Source organism: Buteo buteo, chromosome 2 (genome assembly GCF_964188355.1).
Source record: "Buteo buteo chromosome 2, bButBut1.hap1.1, whole genome shotgun sequence".
In the NCBI taxonomy this organism is placed as follows: domain Eukaryota; kingdom Metazoa; phylum Chordata; class Aves; order Accipitriformes; family Accipitridae; genus Buteo; species Buteo buteo.
Window position 1 is genome coordinate 79,982,683 of NC_134172.1, and position 20,067 is coordinate 80,002,749.

The window sequence follows — 20,067 nt, forward strand, 5'->3', positions numbered from 1 at the left end:
CATGCCAGGCTCCGCCACCCCCATCACGTGGAGGGAAGATAAAATAACAAAACCTGCAGAGCCACTAAGCTGTTCCCTCCCAGCTCTCCCAACTGGGTGTAAGCAGATTTGGCAGTTACTGTAAGTACAGGCTAAAGGATAGCACAGCTATAAGGGAAGGAAGAGACCATCACCAGGGCTCTCGTGGGAGGGTCAGAAAGGAGCTAATTTCAGAAGAGGACAAAAGAGCTTCACCTCACCCTCTGCCCGAGACTCTTCCTGGTGGGCTGCAGGGTGAGGCCAAGCACTGCGGCCAGAGCCGAAGCAGCCTGGTGGTATCAACCCCGGCAGCGCCACTGCTCTCCGTCCCCAGGACGGGGGGTCAGGGACACTCTGCACCCACAGCCCCTTCCCACTGCTGCAGTGCCAGGACCTCCCATCCACTCCTTGCTGTGCCTTGCCAAGCCTGCAGCTACACCAAGGGCAGGGAGACCAAGGAGGAAAGGCATCCAGAGCCACAAACCCAGTGTGCAGGTACAGCCTGCAAATCCCAGCCACCATGAGCCCCCAGCAGAAGCGAGCGCTGGCAGCCATCTGTGCCACAGGGCTCCAGTTGATGGGGCATCCACCCACAGCACGTGACTGAACGGGGGGCTGCGGGTGATGTGAACACAGACCCCCTGGGAGCCCCCAGAACCGCTCAGCAGGTGTGAATGCAGGGAGCGAGCTGCACAGGGATGACTGGCAGAGCTGGCGCATAGATAACACAAATTTGATTAGCGTTCATCAAATATACTATTCGACCATGCTCCCTTATTAATGCTCAAGTCAGGAAGAGTATTTTTAGGTTGTCTAGGGAGATGTCAGACTCAGTGCTGCTGCATATTTTTTTTTTTTTCCCCCGCTTCAGTCTTAATCAACACTTGCACCTTGGTCACCTCTGCAGTGAACGCGCCCCATATTTCCCCCTCTGCCCCACTCTGGTCCAGCACAGACTGCTCCCCACAGCTCTCCTCCATCTCACCTGCTTCCATCGCCAGGACGGTGATGTTGTGCCACCCTGCCGTCTCCCGGTCCAGGACCTTTCCTGTCACAATGGCACCTGTGTTGGCATCAATGTCAAAGATCCTCTCTGCATCTGTGCTGCGGTCGATGGCGTACCTGAGACCAGGCAAAAGGGGAAACTGTGAACAGTCGGATGTGCCAAGCCCAACCTCGCCATCAGCCCCAGGAGTATAGGGATCTAATGCATCAGGGCCTATATCACGACTCTCACTTTTCCTTTGCTGCAGCATGGTACATGAAGGCCATGTTTCTACCAGGCTGCAAGCCCAGAGCCCTCAAGTAAAATTCAAGTGTGGCTTTCGGTGCATAAAGTGGAACTAAGCACAGACTGTGGACAAGGGGAGAAACCTGCTCTGATGGGAACCTTATGCTCAGGATAGACAGAGCGATATAGATATCATGGGCTATAACTACATTCATGACTCTGGGAAGCTTCTGAGCTAAATGTTCAGGAAAAACACCAACCCAAACCGAAGGAAGGCACCCCTTCTCGAGGACCCCACTTCACCTACCACCCTCTCTCCTGATCCTGTCACAGCACCCGCCCAAGTGAGAGACCTGGAGGACAGCACAGCAGCACACAGGCAGGCTCTGAGCCAGACCTGCAGATAACCTGAACTGCAGCTACAGCAGTTACAAATGGCAAGGTCTCCTCTGAATCCAGACTGAACCTGTGCAACCGAAGCAAGAACCCTGGCAGCACAGAGGCGGGCAATGGCCAGCATCCCCACAATCAACACAGCACATCAACCCCAGCAGCCGTGAGATTTGCCCTAGTCTGGGCTTCCCAGTTTCACGGGAGCAGGCTGAAGAGCTCCTCAACCTCCAGCTGGCTCCAGCTGCTCAGCAGAGACCCTTCACATGCAGCTCTCATTCTTCTCCTTCAGCTGTTGCAGTGCTGCCCCAAATGGCCCCCTCCCTGGGCACCCCACCAACAGCCCACCCGCTCCCTGTGTCCCCTCTGGAGAGCACGACTCCCAGCTCTTCCCAAAGGGCAACCCCACAGCTCACAACAAGAGTCAGACACCTGGGTTTAGTCCTGTGCTTTAGCCATGACACCACAGCCCACACAATCAGTCACAGTGGCACACCCTGCATTTCCAACCATTACACACCTCACACATGGAATAAAGCAAGCTAACGCTAAATCAGGGCACAATTAGATGTGTGTTGCTTGAGGAAGGGACGGGAAGGGAAGCCCAATCCAGCTGAGGCCCTTGAGCACAGCCGTAACACAAATAACAAACACCACACTGCAATCAGAATTAAAAATCCAGAAGGCCTACAAATCACAAACAATATAGCATAATGTTATTGTGTACAGCATCTTTCATACACACTGCATCCCAGAGTGCTTTACAGAATTAAATAATACAAGACAGCAAAGAGTACAAAAGATAAATTACCAAAAGGAGGGCTGTGAATAAATTAAAGCCTTCAGTCACATGTCCAACAACAGAAGGAAGATAAATGTAGGGACAAAGCAAGCTGGAAAGCTGACGAGACAGGACAGTACTGAGAGGCCACGTCACACAAGAGGAGCAGAGCAGGAGCGGCTCTAGGCTAGAAGCACGTTCAGGATGGTGTAGGCGCTCCGCACACTGCAGGGCGGCTTTCCCTAGTGCTTGCATCTCGCCTGGCACAGTCCATCTGTGGTCTGTGGGTCCAACAGCCACACGGCTCACAGCTGAGGAACACCAGCTCACCTTCTGCATGCAAAGACGACCACTCTGCACAGAGGAATCAATGGCCTCCATGCCTTTCTGACCCGTGCCCTGGGGTGGGGGAACCAGCTGCAGATGAGAGAGTGCCTCCTGAGGGGCACCTATCCACACAGCCCGGCAGCTCGCTCGCTCTGATGGAGGCACCAAGGCATTTCTACGCCATTTAAAGTGTTATACAGTACCAAATTACATTCCTTAGCTCTCTCCCTTTCAGACAGACAGGGGGATGAGAGAAAAAAATACAACAGCACTTGCCTGTAGTTAATGAAAAAACGTTCAAAAATCACTATCTATATTGCAACCACACACATGCATGATATAGCATGTTCTGCACCTATATGGCTGGCTTCCTCCCCGCTCCTTGCATCTAGAGGTGATGGGGATCTGCCACACGAAGCCAAGTACAAGCCTAGGCATCTCTGAATCAACTGCCAGGGACTTCCTAGCCAACCTGCATTTTCTGCCCTAACTCCCAGCTGGAAACAGAGCCTCTACAGGCATGTAGCCAGCTCCAGAAGGGACAGTGACACTGTCTTGGCATGTACTGCAGCCTCTCATCCACTCTGTGCTCGCTCACTGCAAAGGGAAAGGAGAGGTCTGGCCGCTCTGACTTGTACACATCAGACCAATGTACTGCTGGAAGGAGGAACAGAAACCAGGATGACGACACCTTATATCTTTCCAATAGCATAATTGATGCATTTGCATAACGGTTTCCACTGTTATGCCACATCACCTGACCTCAAACACATCCTGTCTTCCATTCTGCTTTTTAATACCATTAGAGTTCAAGACGGTACTTCACTCTCCATATGCCTTCCTCGTTTCTCACATAAGCACATGACTGTTTTGTTCACACTCATGTCATTGCTGCATAAACAGAGATGTCCGCAAAAAATAGCTACACAGAAAAACCCAGTTAGCGATGGGAGACATCACTGAGCGTGGAAACATCTGACACCGGCTGCCTGCATGGCCAGAGGGCAGGAGGCTGGTAGGGGATCGCTCTGTGTCATGCCACTGGTAACCTTTTCTTATGCTTCTAATTGTTTCGCTGCTGAGGTTGTCTTCTGTCACTTCTGAATTGTCTGCTGAGGACTGACTGCCCATACCCTATGGCAGGACACAAACCAAACCAGAAATCTGATCCCTTTGTCACCACTGCTAGAGAGCCACCACCTTCCCAACACTGTGCCAGGGGAAGACAACAAGAGCTCTGAGCATTGCCTGCTTTTGCCACAAAAATTTTCTTCTACGGACTGCAATTTTGGAGGTGGCCAGTCCAGGTGGGTCTGTAGCTCTCCATCTGTGCAGAGTGCTGTGGAGGCTCTGGAGCACTAGGCTGGCATTGGAGCTGGGGACTGAGGGGGCACAGGGATGTCCATCTGTCCCCACAAAGCCACAGCCATAACCCGCTCAGAGCTGCGGATCAACCCGCTCCACACTGCTCTACACAGCGACAGACCTCCCCTTCCAAGAGCTTATGGCTAACCCCGTGCTAGAGCAGCTAGAATGAGACGCTATCCACTGAGCTCAGCTTACATCATTTTGTGCAACACAATCTTTACCAACCAAAGTCTGTGCTGACCATCACAAGCCTCTCCACCTCTAGTAGTCCAGCTTCACATTTATACGTCCCACTGAAGTAAAATGGTGCTTTTCACCTGGGAAGAGGTAGCAATTAATCCCTGGGTCCTCCAGGTACTCAGAGATAGAGCATATGCTCATTCCTCCTAAAGCTGGCTGGTGCTCCATATCTGGAGCTGCAGTCCCCAGCTCTGATTGGGATGCGGACCTTGTAATCCATTTTCCTCTCTTTCTGCTGGCACTGCCTGTTGGTTTGGATGTTACAAGTGACTGTTTAATTTAGACAGCTTTCTTGGTGCTCATCTTTCTCGTGAATGCATTTCTCAAGCAGTTTGTTTCACTTCTCCCCCTGAATGCAACAAGGAGCACATTTTATGCCATGTGTTTTGTTAATAGGGAGCTTTTCAAACACTGTGTGAAAAGCTTTTTGTTGTGTTTGTTTTTTCCTCCTCTCTCTTTTGTGTTGAAGCAGGTTGTAGCTCTTGCTGTGCTGTTGGAGTCTATAAAATGCCCATGTCCAACACGTGTCTCCAGATTTGGCAAATGCCAAACAAGAATATCTCTGAGAACCTTAAATCCCAAGCAACATCTTCCCAGTGCTGATAAAGCCTGGAATGCACACAACCAGAGCACAGGCTCCCACTGCAGAGAGAAAAACAAAAGGCTCCCATACAAACAGCCTCACATACACAGACAGTCTATCACTGTATTACCTCACACAACGGCTTAGCTGAGAAAAATTGCACTACGCCCAGGAAATGTACAGCTAAAGCCAAAAAGCCAACTGGAAATGAAATTCTTTCTGAAAAAGAGTGGTTCCAGGTTTTGTTAGGCAACAAACAAGGATGCAATAAAATAAAAAGCACCAGCCCTTTAGAAAGGCATTTACTGCCTGTACCATGGTGGGTTTTGTGTTTCCCCCCGCCGCCCCAAGAATGCATGCAGCTCCTCTGCCATGCTGAACTTCAGCACAACTCCCTGCTTCACAGCATCAGCACCAGAGGGAGGGTGTCCCTCTCTGAGCAGCCATAAGCTGGGGTTGCTCACCCAGAGAGATGGGGTGCTCTTCAGTCACCCTAAGTCCCAGCTTTCCTCCCACCCAGGCAAGCGGCTGCCAGGGGCTCTACATCCATATGCAGCTGGGAGAGGGGAAGCGAGCAGTGCCTCAGGGATACCTCCCATCAACAGGGGAGTGGGATGCCCCTTCAACACTTGTGTGTGCATAACAGGTCACTTGCGCCCCTGCTTTAGGCTGGATGGTGCAGCAGGAGCCCCACAGCCCTGTTTGTGCTGGCCTGGGGATGAAAACAAAGAGCCAAGGGCACCTCCTTTCCCATTTGGCTAAAAATACTTCCCAAACCTTGTTACTGGCAGCCTGGTGTCAGCAGGACCTGGAAACGCTGACAGAGTCGATTTTGGCTCTGCTGTCTCTGGCAATCCTTGTTCTTTCCTGCCTCAAGGGGAGAGTGCATCTTGTCATGATAGAAGGCTGTGGCTCTCCCCTATTTACAGGGCAGAGCCAACACACAGACCGGAGTCCAGGAGACAGCAGCCACTGCAGAAACACAGGCATGTCTTTGCTCCCACCTCTGGCAGACGAGAATCAGGAAGTTAAAGGGATCCACTGAACTGCAGCAACTTGAAAGGGTTCATACCGACTTCAAGGAGCTGAGGATCAAATACTGGTCATGCTGTCAGGACCAGTTGCTCTCTAATGTATCAGAGGTGAAGTACAAGTGCTGGCTTCTTGTGACTGTACTTTGGAGTAGCTCACTTGAAGAGTGAGGTGACTTACTGCCGTCTCCTGCTGATGGGTTAGTGTCACATCCCGGCAGGGTGCTGCAGGATGCTTGCGTTAATGTTTGTGCACCACTTTGAAGCTGTGAACAGCTACCTATGTGGCAAATTATTTTATTAAATTAGCTGGCTACCCAGAGGACAGGAAAGCAGGAGAGATCCAACAGCACCTTCCTCCTGCACTGGTGCCACATCAGCGTGACCAATATAAACCTGCATCTCCACTTGGTACATGTTAAAATGGCAGGGAAGGCTCACCCACTCACATTCCTCAGACAAGCGCCAAGGGAGCATCACAAGGGTATGGAGCTGCCACTGCTCATGACAGCAGGCACTGCAAGAACAGAGGGGAGTAAGAGATGGACCAATAGAGACCAAATGCCACAGGGGAGCATGGGGGATGCAGGATGAGCTACCTGCCTCGGGATAGCTGGAGGGAGGACACATATTTGAATGCATCGAGCCTGACAAGGGAAAACACGTTGCAATTCCCAAGCTGCAGCAGATGCCTGGGAGTCCTGTTGGCTGGGCCCTCGTGCCTGTGCACGAGGCATTGCCTTGTCTGGCACTAAGCTCGCTATAAGAGAGACACTCATATAGCAAAGTTCAGCCTCTAACCCTCTTGCTCCTGCAGAGTACTTGAATCTGCCTCTCTCTGCTCGAGGTCCCCATCACCTTCTGCACAGCAGTAGAAAGCCTCCCTCCACTGCTTTCTTTTGTTCTGTCTGCAAACAATGCAACAAGCTCCACAGGGAAGCAGCAGAAAGAACAAGAAAAAATGAGAATAAGAATAGTTCTGTCCCCAAGGCCCTTTTCCTACAATTACAGATCAGAAAATAAGATCTATGTTCTGCAGCACTGCTAGAAACAGTCAAGTGAAAAAGCAGATGCACACATGTACACACACACAGATGTTTAGAAAGACTGCACACATCTGAAGAGTGCAAGCTAACAGCCACATGCTTGGGGTGGGCCACAAAGAAAGATATCAGACACGTAGCCTGAATGGAGAGGGTAGCCACATGACAAGGTGAGCTGAGTTACTTTGAGAACATGGCCAACAGACAGCACCAACTACTGCAAGCGGTGCAACGCTCAGATACGTAGTTCCTGGCATGCCAAGGCTGATTTCATTCACATTCACCCCAAAGACAACTTCCAGCATCCAGCTTTGTGACACAGTAGTCTCTGCTAGCTGCCAGGCATCTGTACATGGCAGCTTTCCATGTGTAAATTCTTTTCTGAGCTTTCTAAACATCTCAGTCTTCATTTCCACGAAGATCAGGAGATACCCCTCACCCCACCGTGAACCAGTGCGTTCCCCATGGCTGCACAGCGCTGGAGCTCAGCACCCCGAGCAGCCAGCAGGGACATCATCGAATGGGATCAGTACTGTAACCGAGCCCTCCCTGGCCACGTCCTCCTCCATACCATGTCCCTGTCCCTGCTGCATCCCAGTTTATCACTGCCTGGGATGGGCTCCCTACAGAGCTCTCAAATGCAAAGCCACCGCTGCTCATCTGAAGCGAGCGGGTGTGCACAGGGTGCCTGCAGCTCCTGCCATCACCTGGCATGAGAACACACATTTCAAGGAAATTTTCCACACATTGAGGATGTTTTCTGAACACCAGCTTTCCAACCCAACTGCTTGTGACTCAGGCCAGTTGGCAGAGCCAGAAGGCTGCTTTGTGCCTTAGGTAATAACAATTTAACAAGGTAACAATCTCTTTAGCCACAAATTAAATGGAAATGGGAAATGTCCTGTGCAGATAAGCTGCTGCCTGGATTATGTCCCCTGCCCAAATATAAACTCCTCTGATCTTTGATCCCTGTGCACACATGCACACACACGCACACAGAGCCAATCTGTGGCTCTGCACCTCCTAAGCCTCACCTCATTTCTCGTCCTTCATCACTGCCCTCCTGTCTTTTCTGGTCACTCGTCTGGCCTGCGTCAGGCACAATTGCGGATGCCTCATTGTCAGCACCAAGGACGTGCAAGCACCACCCAGCCACCTTCCCCAACACTCCCTTGCCACTCACAAACCCACCACTCGCCAGTGACGTATCCGTCACCTGTGAGATGGCTGCTCTTGCTTGCCAGTTGCTTGTGCACAGGCTGCCACTCACCTGCCAGCTGCCTGTCCCATCGGACACCCTCGCACGCTTGGCCACATGTGCAGCACTTGTCACCTTCACCTCCACTGACCCTCCTCCTCTGCTGTCACCTCTCCGCTGCCCCAGCCACGGCCACAAGCGCCCCCGGGCCACGTGTGTCCCTCGCGGGTGACCCCATGCCCACCGCTGTGAGAAAGATGATGTGAGGTTTAGGCAGCTGCTTTACCGGACAGGATGGTTCGCTGTGTCCGGATCAAGGGCGGTGACCACCCCCACGACAGAGCCAACGTCCGCGTCTTCCTGGACCTCCATCAGGTTGGAGGGGGGACGGAACTCGGGGGGCTCGTCGACATCCAGCACTGAGACCCGCACGATGGTCTGGTCCCGGAAGGTGCCCAGGTCCACAAACCGTGGGTCTACAAACTTGTTGAGGGCCTCCACCACGACAGTGTGCACTTTTTTCGACTCGTAGTCAAGAGGCTGGGACAACAGGAGAGGGTTAGCCATACCCAGCCCGAGGAACCCCCCTGCTGCCCCTTCCTTCACCGGAGACATCAGGAGCAGCACTAAAGCCACCCGCTCCCCAGACAGTGCCTCCAGAGGAGGCCGGGAGCTCGTGCTCTACCCTCCGGCCAGCAGCACCCACACTGAGGGGGGCAGGAGGAAGAGGAAGCCTCCAGCCTGCTCCCCCCAGGGCCCCCAACAGGGCATCCAGCCTGCGCGGGGTGCAGGCAGCCAGGATTCACTGGGAAGACAGCACACGGTGTGCTGCAAGTGAGTGGGTTTTGATCATTAATCACCCTGCTATTATTTCTACAAGGGACACAAGCTGAATGCAGTGGCCTTGGTGAACAATCATTGTATCTTGCCTGCACCAAGTGTTTGCTCGATTGTTTTTGCCACCAAAAGCAGATACAAAGTGCTGTTGGTCAGGTATAGGAATTAGGTGGGCATGTTTCTCCCCTAACAGGTGCTATTAATAACAGCTGTAAGCACTCATCTCCATAGCCCTAGGCACAGCTGGCTTCTTCCCTGCCACCCAGGGAGCCGCCCTGTGCAGGCTCCAGCAGACACTGTGCTGCTGCTCCTTTTCAGCCTTTCCTCCCAGACACAGGTCTGTGTTTTGCCATCCAGGCAGAACAGAGGCAGGTCTCTTCCTGCACCTGCAGGCACAAAAACGCAACTGCTACTGCTAGAGCAGTGCTCAGAGGAGCATTTATTTTAACTCAAATGCAGCAGAGGGAATCCCCAAAGGAAAGGACCCAGGAGATCTGTACCCGCCCTACCCCACCAGCTTTCCTCCTCTCTCACCTTCTGTACTGTGATGACAGCCTCTTGGGTATTGCTGTCCGTGGTGACTTTGAACATCTCCACCCCTTCCTCATCCTTCACCTGATATGTCATGTCCGTATTCTCCCCGACATCAGAGTCCTCTGCCTTCACCCTTCCGACGGCAGTGCCCACAGGGGCAGTTTCAACGATGCTGAACTGATACATCTCTGGAGGAGAAAAAGGTACCAGGGTCACAGCTTCTGCTTTTGAACCCCCTCCAGCCTGATACAGCCCTTTGCATACCTCCCTGGGGGCACCCTTGGACTATGAGGGCTGCCCAAACTCTACCAGTGTCTATAGTCCAGAATGCCCTACCAGGAGAAACACACACCCCAGCCAAAAACAAGGGCTGAGAGAAGATAATTGGGGAGCACTGATGTTTCAAGGTGCCGGTCTGATTCCTCTGTATGGACACTGCCCTGATGGATTTTGGTAACACTGCAATCAGTGTTCTCTGATTCTTTGCAAACTTTACCATTTCTGACTTCTAGGAGATGCAGCTAAAGAGCTGAGCCTCCTCCAGCTGCAGCACCTTTTCTGGTCTGCCAGCCACGTGCTGCTGGTCTTTGCAGCTGGTGTGCACTGCAGAGATTGCACAGCCCACTCTTCACAGCACGATCGCCCACCCTCCTCATTTGTGGAGGGTTTTAGATTAGACAAGCACAAGCCACAGGCCACTAGCAGTGACCTGGAAAACAGAGCTGTCCTGTGACAAGACTGCTGTCTGCGAGGTGGGCAGTGTCACTGTGCCTCACGTTGGGGCAGAGCGTGCCAAGCTCTGACACAGCAGCCAGGAGAGGCCAGGCCAGCAGCAGACAGCTGAGTCCCTGCCCGAGCTCCCAGGAGACAGCAGCACAGCAGACCAGGCTGCCTTCTCCCCCAGCACTGCTCAGAGAGGGTCAGGAAAGGGCCAGCTCTGCTCTCTCCACCACACACCCCTGCTCACTCCCAGGACCAGCACCAGGAGCAGGGGTCTCGTCCAGGGCCCCAAACAGGCTCAGCCAAGGCAGCTGCCCCTCCGTCCTGCCAAGCAGGGACACATTCGGACCCAGGCAAGGAGCTGAGCATGCTATGGTACCTCGGTGCTGCCGCCCTGCAAGTGGCATGAGCAGCAGGGCTGGCTCACCCTGCAGATGTGTGCCAGGCTGTGCTGGGAGCTGACCGTCTGTCCCAGCACCCACAAGGGGCCAGGACCAGTGCTCACCCCCACTGCTGTCAGGACTTACTCTGAGGGAAGCGCGGTGGGTTGTCATTGACATCGGTGACTACGATGGTGACTGTCGTGGATCCAGACAGGCCACCCAGCTGTCCTGCCATGTCTGTTGCACGGATCACCACCTCGTACCGGTCCTGCGTCTCACGGTCCAGGTCAGCCACGGCTGTCCGGATCACACCTGGAAACCAGCAGGACAGTGTGAGCACAGGCAGGTCGCAGAGTCACAGACAGGGTGAGGCTGGAAGGGGCTGCTGGAGATTACCTTGTCCAAGCCCCAGCTCTAAACAGCATCAGCTAGATCTCCCAAGCCTCTCCGCATATGACAGATGCTCCAATACTTCACCAATCTTCACGGCCCTTCCCTGGACTCACTCTGATATGCCCGTGTCTCTCTCATGTTTGGCAGCCCAGAACAAGGCACAGCACTCACATCATCTCACCAGTGCCGAGTCGAAGGGACAGGTCACCTCCCTCGGCTGCTGGCGATGCTCTTCTTAACGCAGCCCTAGGTGCCGTTGGCCACCTTTGCCATAGGAGCACGTTTCTGGCAACAACAAACAGCATCTTCTGGGCCCCGGTGCAAAGGGGAGCAAAGCCTTTTGCAGCCTTACAGAGATCATATAAGCAAAAGCCGACTGAGTGGAGAAAAGAGCTCTGGAGAGCAGCAGCAGCCCAGGGGGTTGTCAGCCAGGCAGAAACATCCTGAAAATCCCCTCAGAGCCCAGGAATGGCCACAGGCCCAACCTGATCCCAGCAAGTCTCTGCAGCCAATTCATGGGCATGTTGCATGGAAGGTTCCTGACTGCTACTTCTACTGCAGGCTGCCAGTAGCTCTGACAGGGTTAAACTCCAGCTCAGAGGAGGTTTGTTCTCTCCAGGGAGACCAGGAGCGGGGTGAAGGGTTGGTGGGAGCCAGAGGCACAGGAGCGAGAGGACTCACCCAGATGCGGGGGCTGCACTGGGGCCAGCCTCAAGGGTTGCACAGAAAGGCTGTGTAAAAGCCCAGGCTGAGTCACGAAACCCCTTTGGCACAAATCTGCAACAGCCCACTTATCCTTATCTGCTCAAGCAGGAGCCAGGCTTGCCGCAGTGTTCCTAACAGAACATCGGGTGCTCCGAGCCCAAGCTCCATTTCACAGCTGCCTCCTGGCCCAAGCATGCCCGGAGGCCCCCCCTATTTGATCTGGAGAATGAGGGGTGTCAGTGTATTTCCAAAAGTCTGTCTGCACAAAACCCCTCATTTTCAACTGTCCCTCTAAGTTAAGGGGACCGGAGATGATACACATGTCCTGTGTCAGGGGCTGAGAATGCACTAGAGACCATAAAGCTTAACAAAATCTACGGTATGTTAGTACTTTTTATGAAATGAAGTCTCTTAAAAAGAAGTATTTATAGGTCTTCAGTAGTCATCCGGGTTTGGGGAAGTGACAAGAACTAAAGTTTAAAGGAATATAAAACAAGAAACAGAGTAGTAAACCCCAGAAAACACTGTGAATGGCAGAAGTCCCGACTTCCTATGTCACCCAGGAGTGTTTCATTTACATGGAAACAAAGCAGAGAAGAAATATTTTGAGAATGAAAGAAAGAAATGATTCTGCCCTGAGGTGGCACCAGGGGCACCCATGAGTACATACATGGATACAAGGTCATTAGCAGCACAGTCCCACTATACCAGCAACACCACAGAACAGCTAGGAATCAGCTTAAAATCCCCTCCAGCTCAGTTTCTTAACATTCCCACACATTTAGACGTTGGTTTATGTTTCTGTAATTGCTCTCTCTTCCAGGCTTTTCTGTTTAACCATTAGCTTTACCTCCTCCTGCTGTGAACTGCAAAATCCATCTTTGCTTTGTTTCACCAGTAATCCTGCCTGGTGTTAGGGAGGATGCTGGAGGGGGGTTGCCTGGCTGTGTGGTGTGTCTCTCCAGTGAGGGGGTCCAACCTGGAGGGAACAAGGAGCTTTTCCCCTGTCAAGCGAACAGCAGAGAATCGTCCAATTGCTCTCAGCAACTTGCAAGACATTTGCTGACATGCAACAAAGCGAGCAATGGCAGGGCATCACAGCCATCCAAGCCACCTGGCTCAAGGCAGACACTTCTGGGAAGCTTCAACATAACCTGAGCACAGCAGAGGGGAGAGCTGGGTGCCAGCAGCTGCAAGGAGACAAGATGTGGCTTCAGGGGAATACCCCAAGGCTTCCAGGCATCAGCCCTCCACAGCCAGCGGGCTGCCACAGTTTCCCCGTTCATGCCTCTGGCATGACCTTGGGCACCTCCTGAAAAAGGCTGTGGGTGGACGGCTCACACCAGGGAACCACTGGTGCTGTGGTCCAAAGGCAGCCAGAAATGCCACTGAGGCGGGAGAAGGAAATTCACACCGCACCCCACCCACCCCCCAGCCTTACATGACATTACAGGTGCAGCAGGAGCTGGCAACACTGTTCGGGAGACATTTATTTCTCCTTGCTTTCTGAAACTAGCAATTATTCCAACGATTATCATTGTTAGCATTTATAATAAAGATATAACCACCATTTCAGATCCTTGCAGTCCCCCAGCTCTCACGGATAGGCACAATTTTACCCAGCTTCCCTTGTCCCTCTGCCATTTCAGTTCTGTAATTACCTGGACTCCCACTGCCTTCAGTCCCACGAATTGAAAGGAGGCTCTGTCTCACCCACTATCTTTCAAGCACTTCCAGCATCTGCCTGTTTACACACTCAGGTAACTCTCAGCCCTTCTATTGCTTGATCACCAAGGTCCACGCTCCTGGCCAGCACGCAGGTGAGACGCAGCACAGAGCACTGCAGAATTTCTGCCAGGGAGCATCCCAACCCCTCTGCAGGAAGACAGCGGGTGTTGACCCTGTGATGGGGCCCGGGGTCCGAACCAGCGCCCTCGTTCATCCCGGGTCTGTTCAGAGGAAGCCGTTTGACTAGGAGTCCCACCCCACCTCACCCGAAGGGGCTGAGGGAGCACCCACGAGGGAGCAATGAACGTCCCACTGAGAACCGCAGCCTCCCACCGGAGAGCAGGCGGGACTGGCCTTGCACAAGCGCCCAGGGCTGCATGGGACTGGCCTCAGCTGGTTGTGCTTATAGGCTTCTCCTGCCACTCCACTATGAATACAAAACTGTTATTTCTGGGCAAGCACTATCTCATTGGAATTTAAGCAATCCTGTTAATTAACAGGGTCTGAAGCATTTTATAATGAAAATGATTCATGTCAGCACAATAGTGATGAATTGGGATGAGAGGGAAAAAGCTCATGCATTCACCAAGGCTGTAATGACTTAACTGAGCTGCTCGTAATGATATAGCTCATAATACGCCATGCAAGATGGGAGGAAAGTGCTCAGGCTCTTCCCAGAACACCTCCAAGGTCACCCGTCCCAGCGGGGATCAAGTCCAGGCCATTTGGCACATGCAGAGCAGGGCAGACAAACAGCCCCAGCCAGCTCTGGTTCTTCTAGTGCCACAAGGCAGACAAGATCCTTGTCTTTGGTGGGGGTGCAGACTGAACAGGAACCATCTCCTGCCGGGATGCTGTTTGTCCAAGTCCATCCTGGAAAAGTGGGGATCTGGTGCAGATGAACTGCCCCATGCCCCAGGCCTCTTCAGAGCCCCAGCAGGATTGTCACTGAGAAAGCTGTTCTCCCTAAAGTTGCATGGACCACGCCAGGCTACCACCCCAAACGTCAGGCTGGTTTTGTCTTTCAGGCTGAGGTACCACTTACAATTTACCAGTGGCCTTGACAAATCAGGGTCTCCTGACACACTCCGTACCGGTTCCTTGAATATGGCAGTCTAAGTGCCGCCATAAACACCCACCAGCAGCAAACTTGCATGGCCCCATCTCGTAGAGCCAGGATAGCCTCTGCTCCAAAAATCTGACCCCCAGGTGCTCTGCAAAAGCAGCAGCAAGTGATGGTGGCAGACCTGTTCTCAGGATGCAGAGACGGAAGAGGCAGGGACCTCTGCTGGTGTACGTAGAACATGGAAAAGTCCTCACTATCATCTCCCAAGGTTCACCTTCTTTCCAGATGGAAAAACTGCCAAACTTTGTCCTTCCCAGACACTGCTAACAAAGCAAGAACAACCTCCAGCTCAGACTCATCTCCCTAGTTCTTGTCAGCATCTGTTATAGCTGAATAATACAGGCGCATGGTGGCATACCCTCTGGTACAAGGCACATGTGGCTTTCCAGCATGATCCAGACTAATCAGTATAATTACCAGGCAAGGGGACACTTACGGCATCACATAAATACCATCAAATCTGCTCAAACAGCAGACACTCTTTGGGTGATAAAAACAAAGCAGGACCAAGTACTCAGCAGGTAACCTCCTTCCAGGAATCCCATCATTATGGGCTTTGCTCTGCTCTCAGATACTTCTAGCTCAGATGTCCACATTCTCAAAGACCCTCTGGAGAAGGTACCTTCCAGCTGAGGGCAGTCAGGAGCAACATGCTCCCTGCCACAAAGCCAGAAAGTTGTGGAGTGATGTACATGGACGTATCCTCAGGAGATCCCTGGTCCAACTACAGCTCAAAGCAGTTGGTTTTCAAAGGCAGATGAGATTACTCAGGGCCACGTCCAGTCAGGTTTTGAGTATCTCCAAAGATGGAAATGCCACCTTCATGGCGACAAGTTTTCCTGCCATTTGTGTCTTTTTACTGTGCATGCCTGAGAAGAGTCTGAATCTGTCTTCTCTATCCCCTCCCATTTAGCTGGATAAAACACATTCACTCCTCCCAGCACCTTGGTCAGTTAAAGCAAACAGATCTCTGCCTCAGCCCAGGGGTGACAAGGCACCTACAAATAGACTGCAGATTCCTCACCTATGCCCACACCTGCCTGCAGAGACACAGAAATACCAACGTATCTGCCAAGACACAAGTGCTGCTTGAGGCATACATCCTGGAGGAGGTCAGCCCCCTGCAGATGGGATCTTAGCCCCAAGAACCAGCACTTCATCCACCCTACATTCACAGCCCCCCTTCCTGTCGTTCAGCTCAGGACAATTTGGGAGGCAGAAGCTACAGGCAGTCTGAGCAAGATACTAGACACAAGGTTCAGAAGGTTCACAGCTCTTCAGCAAATAAGGTACAGAGCTGAGATGCAGAAATGGAAACATTATGGTTGCATCAGCATAACCAAGCAAAGTTAATTGGAAGGGCACAGAATCACACAACTGTTGTGGCTGAGGGATGCTGCAGCCTGCAGATTTCTAACACAGTACCTTTCATAGCGGGTGGCCAAGTCCTTTTCAAACCAGGGTGCCCCACAGCTCCTAGGATAGCACCTGCAGAGACAGAGCTACTGCCACTGCTCAGAGAGAAGCACCTAGCAGAGCCTTGTTCCTGGCTGGAATCAGCCTTGCCCATGCCAGCACAGAGGCAGCAGTGCCCTGGAGGGAGGCACCCGCAGTGAGCTCTGACAGATGGGCCAGCACACTTACCCTTCCTTTGTCCCTTTTAGCAGCCAAATCCCTCATCGTTTAATATTAATTCCCAGTGCACATTAGTAGATACACCTTAATTTCCTCAAGATGACCAAACATACAATTTGGTCCCAAACCAGTTGAAGTTCCTGCACCAGTCTCTGGAAAGGACTGTTAACATTCAGTCTTGCTAATAAGAGCAATCACCTTAAATAAGCGTGGCTTCTCTGCAGACTCTTATCACCCATGCTCAGAGTCCCTTGTCCCTGTGCACAGCTCTGGTGAATAAGCTTCTGGGATGGGGCACAAACCTGCATAAACCCACGAGCGCACAAACACGCACGTACCGGTATCTGTGTTTCCAGGCACCGAGGAGCGTTTTTAACAAACCGGCAAGAGCAGCAGAAAAACCACACGTTCTGCCTCCCACCACTGCATCACACAAATGCAACAGTTCATCAACCCAATTCAGCATGCAGCATGTTCCCAGCAACAACTCCTCTCCCAGCGCACCGTTACTACCCCAGGACTACGGCTGTGGTCAGTCTCCAAACAGGGCAAGGCTGACAGGTAAGGATGAAACAACTAATGACTGCACTCAAATAACCATCAACTTCATCCCAGCAGGCCAGTATTTCTTGTCCTGCTCTTCCTGGCACAAGTACCTCTAAGCCCTCACTGGCTAAGTCTCCAAATCAGGAGACAGGCTCTAGAACTCAGGAGCTGTTTTAAGTAATCATAAACGCCAGACTGCATTTCAATTAACCTTCTGAGTCCTTCTGTCTTTTTTTCCCTGCATACAGCAGAATGACAGATTTTAAGAACAACCTCTTCCTTTACAGTAAAAAGCAAGATTCCCATGCTCCCGAACTGACAAGCTGGGCTTTTAAGGAAAGCACCAAATATCACAAGGCCTATGATATTACCTGCTATGATTGTTCTGTAGCAGTCAATATCCCTGCAAAGGGATGAACAAGACTGCTGGAGCCCAGGGCACCAGGTTGCGCACCCCTTCCGAGTGTTGAGTATTTTCAGGTTTCCTCCCGAGGCTGCGAGCAGGGATTGCAGGTAGCAGCAAGTCTCCAGCCATGCTGGCCAGAGATGAGAAAGGGCATTGCAAAGAACACGGGAACGGATGTGAGCAGGCAGGCACAGCTGCCTGCCAAAGAAGATATTTGCCCCTATAAAGGTGAATAACCTGCAGAGGTACAGAGAGTGCAGGGTGATATAAAGCAACATGAAAATTTGGCCTGCAAATTTAAATGCACGCTGATTTCTCCTCTCATGTAAATGCACTGGGAGTCGCGGACTCTCTGTACCTATCTCAGCATCTGAAAAGCATAAGTTAGAAGGATCTTGGTGAGGACAGGCTTCCTGGAGCTAGAACAGGAACTAGCACTAAACCTCCTGACCCACATTGTGCTGGGCAAAGCCGGGGCTCACAGCCCCTGCAGCGGCAAGCCTGCCCCACAGCCAGTCAGCAGCCTGCTGCAGGGTGAGAGAGGGGCTCTCTGCAGTCAGACTGAAGCGCTCTCACCCAGAGCTGAAGGCAGAAGTGGCTGCTTCCCAACAGAAGCAGCGAAGCACACATACCTGCTGACTACTGTAAAAGCACAGCCTCCTCCAGCAGCAACAGGGCAGCCACAAAACAGTGCAATGCAGCTCACCTGTTACAAAGAGCAGACAAAGATCAGCTGCACCCTATCTGCAAATGGCGAATAAACGAGGAAGGCAGCACAAAGCCTAAATATGGCTAATGCCTGCAGGCTCTTGCAAGAAGCCTAGGGGATATTCTCACAGCTAACAGAAAAAATCATGCCTCCAAAGTTTGTGCATACAAAGCTCCCCACTCCTACACCAAAAGCACCAGCCTAGACCTTCAACATGTGCAGGGTAAGTTCTGGGACCTGATTTGGGGTACACAACACAAACCCACTCACAGTTTCAGTGTCTGAAACTTATTTCTCAAAGCACGAGACATAGTGACTGGTGTATATGAAATAAAGAAAAGCTCATATGCATTAGCTGTGCTTTTTCTTCACCATCATTCAACACTGCAGAAACTGGAATTATTCTCCACAGCTTTGTGGACACCAGCAAATACCATACTGCAGCTTCCACTGTTCCGGTGGGGCCATTTAGTTGCTTGTCTCCCTCCAAAAAAGGTGTCTAAGACACTATGGGAATTCAGGGCTTATTGAGTGGTAGGACTTGGCATAGCATGGCATCCAGACGGTTTGGGTCTGCCTTTGAAAGGTCCATTGAATCCGAAATCCCAGCCAAATACCACAGCTAGTAACATCCAAGAACAGGAGACAAACTAAGCAACCTACACATGGTCCATATCCTGTACTCAAGTGTGAAAACCACATGCAACACCTATGCTATGAAGCACAGTGTGGAAAGAGCTGGTTGTAAAGGCAAGGAAGAGAGAACCCGCTCTGGAAGGAGTCACAGGCTTAGGTGGTGTGCAAGGCAGCACATGCATGTACGGACCTGCAAGAAAAGGCGGAGAAGGAGGTCAAAACCAAAAAGGGAAAACAAATTGTTCTTCATTACCATATATTATAAGAAATGTAACATGCCAGGTTTTTATGGTTCTTTTTATGGCCATTAATAACAATGGTGGCTCTGAGAGTTATGCTGCTGCTATGGATAATTAAATCTTATGCTCAGGGCAGAAGCTGGGCCACCCAGGGCAGCCAGACCAGGACTCCCATGTGGAGCACTAAAAACCTATTCAAGCACAGAGCGGGAGTGGGATGGGATTTGCTTGGGTTGATGTGCTGGCTCCTGGCCAGTACCAAAGAGACACGATGAAACAACATCCCCCCTCCGCACCGCCAGCCCTGTACCTGCTGCCCCCAGCAGTGCGTCCATGCGGGCTAGCGCTGACAGCGGGGCACGCAGCTCGTGCCAGGCACGAAGCCACACGCGGTGCAGGACAGACTGCAGCTGCATCTTAAGTAGCCAACGGGCAGAGCTACACACCACATTCCCGGAGCCCAGGCAAGGCAGCTACGAAAGGCTATTCGCAGCTCAGACATCACCAAAGAGTCAGCCCTAATACCTGCTTTAGTGGTCGGATATTCTGGAAACAGACATGCTCAAGAGGGGCCAAGGGCTCTTCTGCAGACCGTCAGCAGTTCTGGTTTTATGAATCACAAGCAAGTAGAACAGTAAATCAACCCCCCCAGCATATGAAACAGCCAGCTTGAGAATTAAGACACAAAAAGTCAAGGAATCAAGAAGCTTGCATTCCCAGAGTGACATTAATTCTCACCACAGTCCCACAGGGCACATTTTAGTTTATGCCTTAATACAGAGCATTAATGTTGTTGCAGGAAGCTGAGCCTCTGCACGTCCTGGCTTGTGCATTTTGCTCCCAGTGGTCCCTCTTCATTCTAGTAGTCAGGCTTCCACTCACACATAACTGTCTCAGACAACAGGATCTCACATGCACCTGAATTTTCAGCGTTTAACCCATTGTTCATCCATCTCCCCCACCGTGGTCCCCCCGCAGTAAAACAAAGCAAATCTGGGAGAGAAGAAAGCCCAGGTGCAACAGCTTCTGGGCCAGGAGCGGGTACAGCCCCAAGCTGCTTCTTGTGCACTCTCCCCACCATACCAGCCTCTGTCCAGACAATGGCATTTTCCACTGTGTACCCCAGCTCTGCTGTCAGGTGTGCTTAGGAGCTACCAAATTTTTCACCAGGGGTGGTGGCACAGACAGGGCTGTGACTGGCTTGCCCATGTGCACCAGACCAGTTTTCAGGAGGTGCATGGTTTCACACAGATGCAGAGG

At 51.9% G+C, this 20,067-nt stretch overlaps 1 protein-coding gene across 2 annotated transcripts in view; it reads right to left on the bottom strand.

Moving 5' to 3' along the window:
* The window catches only part of CDH22 (cadherin 22), a 61,135-nt gene that overhangs the window by 22,436 nt on the left and 18,632 nt on the right, over positions 1 to 20,067 (bottom strand). For both annotated transcript variants that reach the window (XM_075022371.1, XM_075022370.1), the window contains exons 4-7: positions 10,829 to 10,996; positions 9,582 to 9,769; positions 8,497 to 8,750; positions 1,004 to 1,140 (exon numbers count right to left, since the gene is read on the bottom strand). In XM_075022371.1, the coding sequence (XP_074878472.1) occupies positions 1,004 to 1,140; positions 8,497 to 8,750; positions 9,582 to 9,769; positions 10,829 to 10,996 (747 nt within the window). The remainder of the gene's footprint in view (positions 1 to 1,003; positions 1,141 to 8,496; positions 8,751 to 9,581; positions 9,770 to 10,828; positions 10,997 to 20,067) is intronic.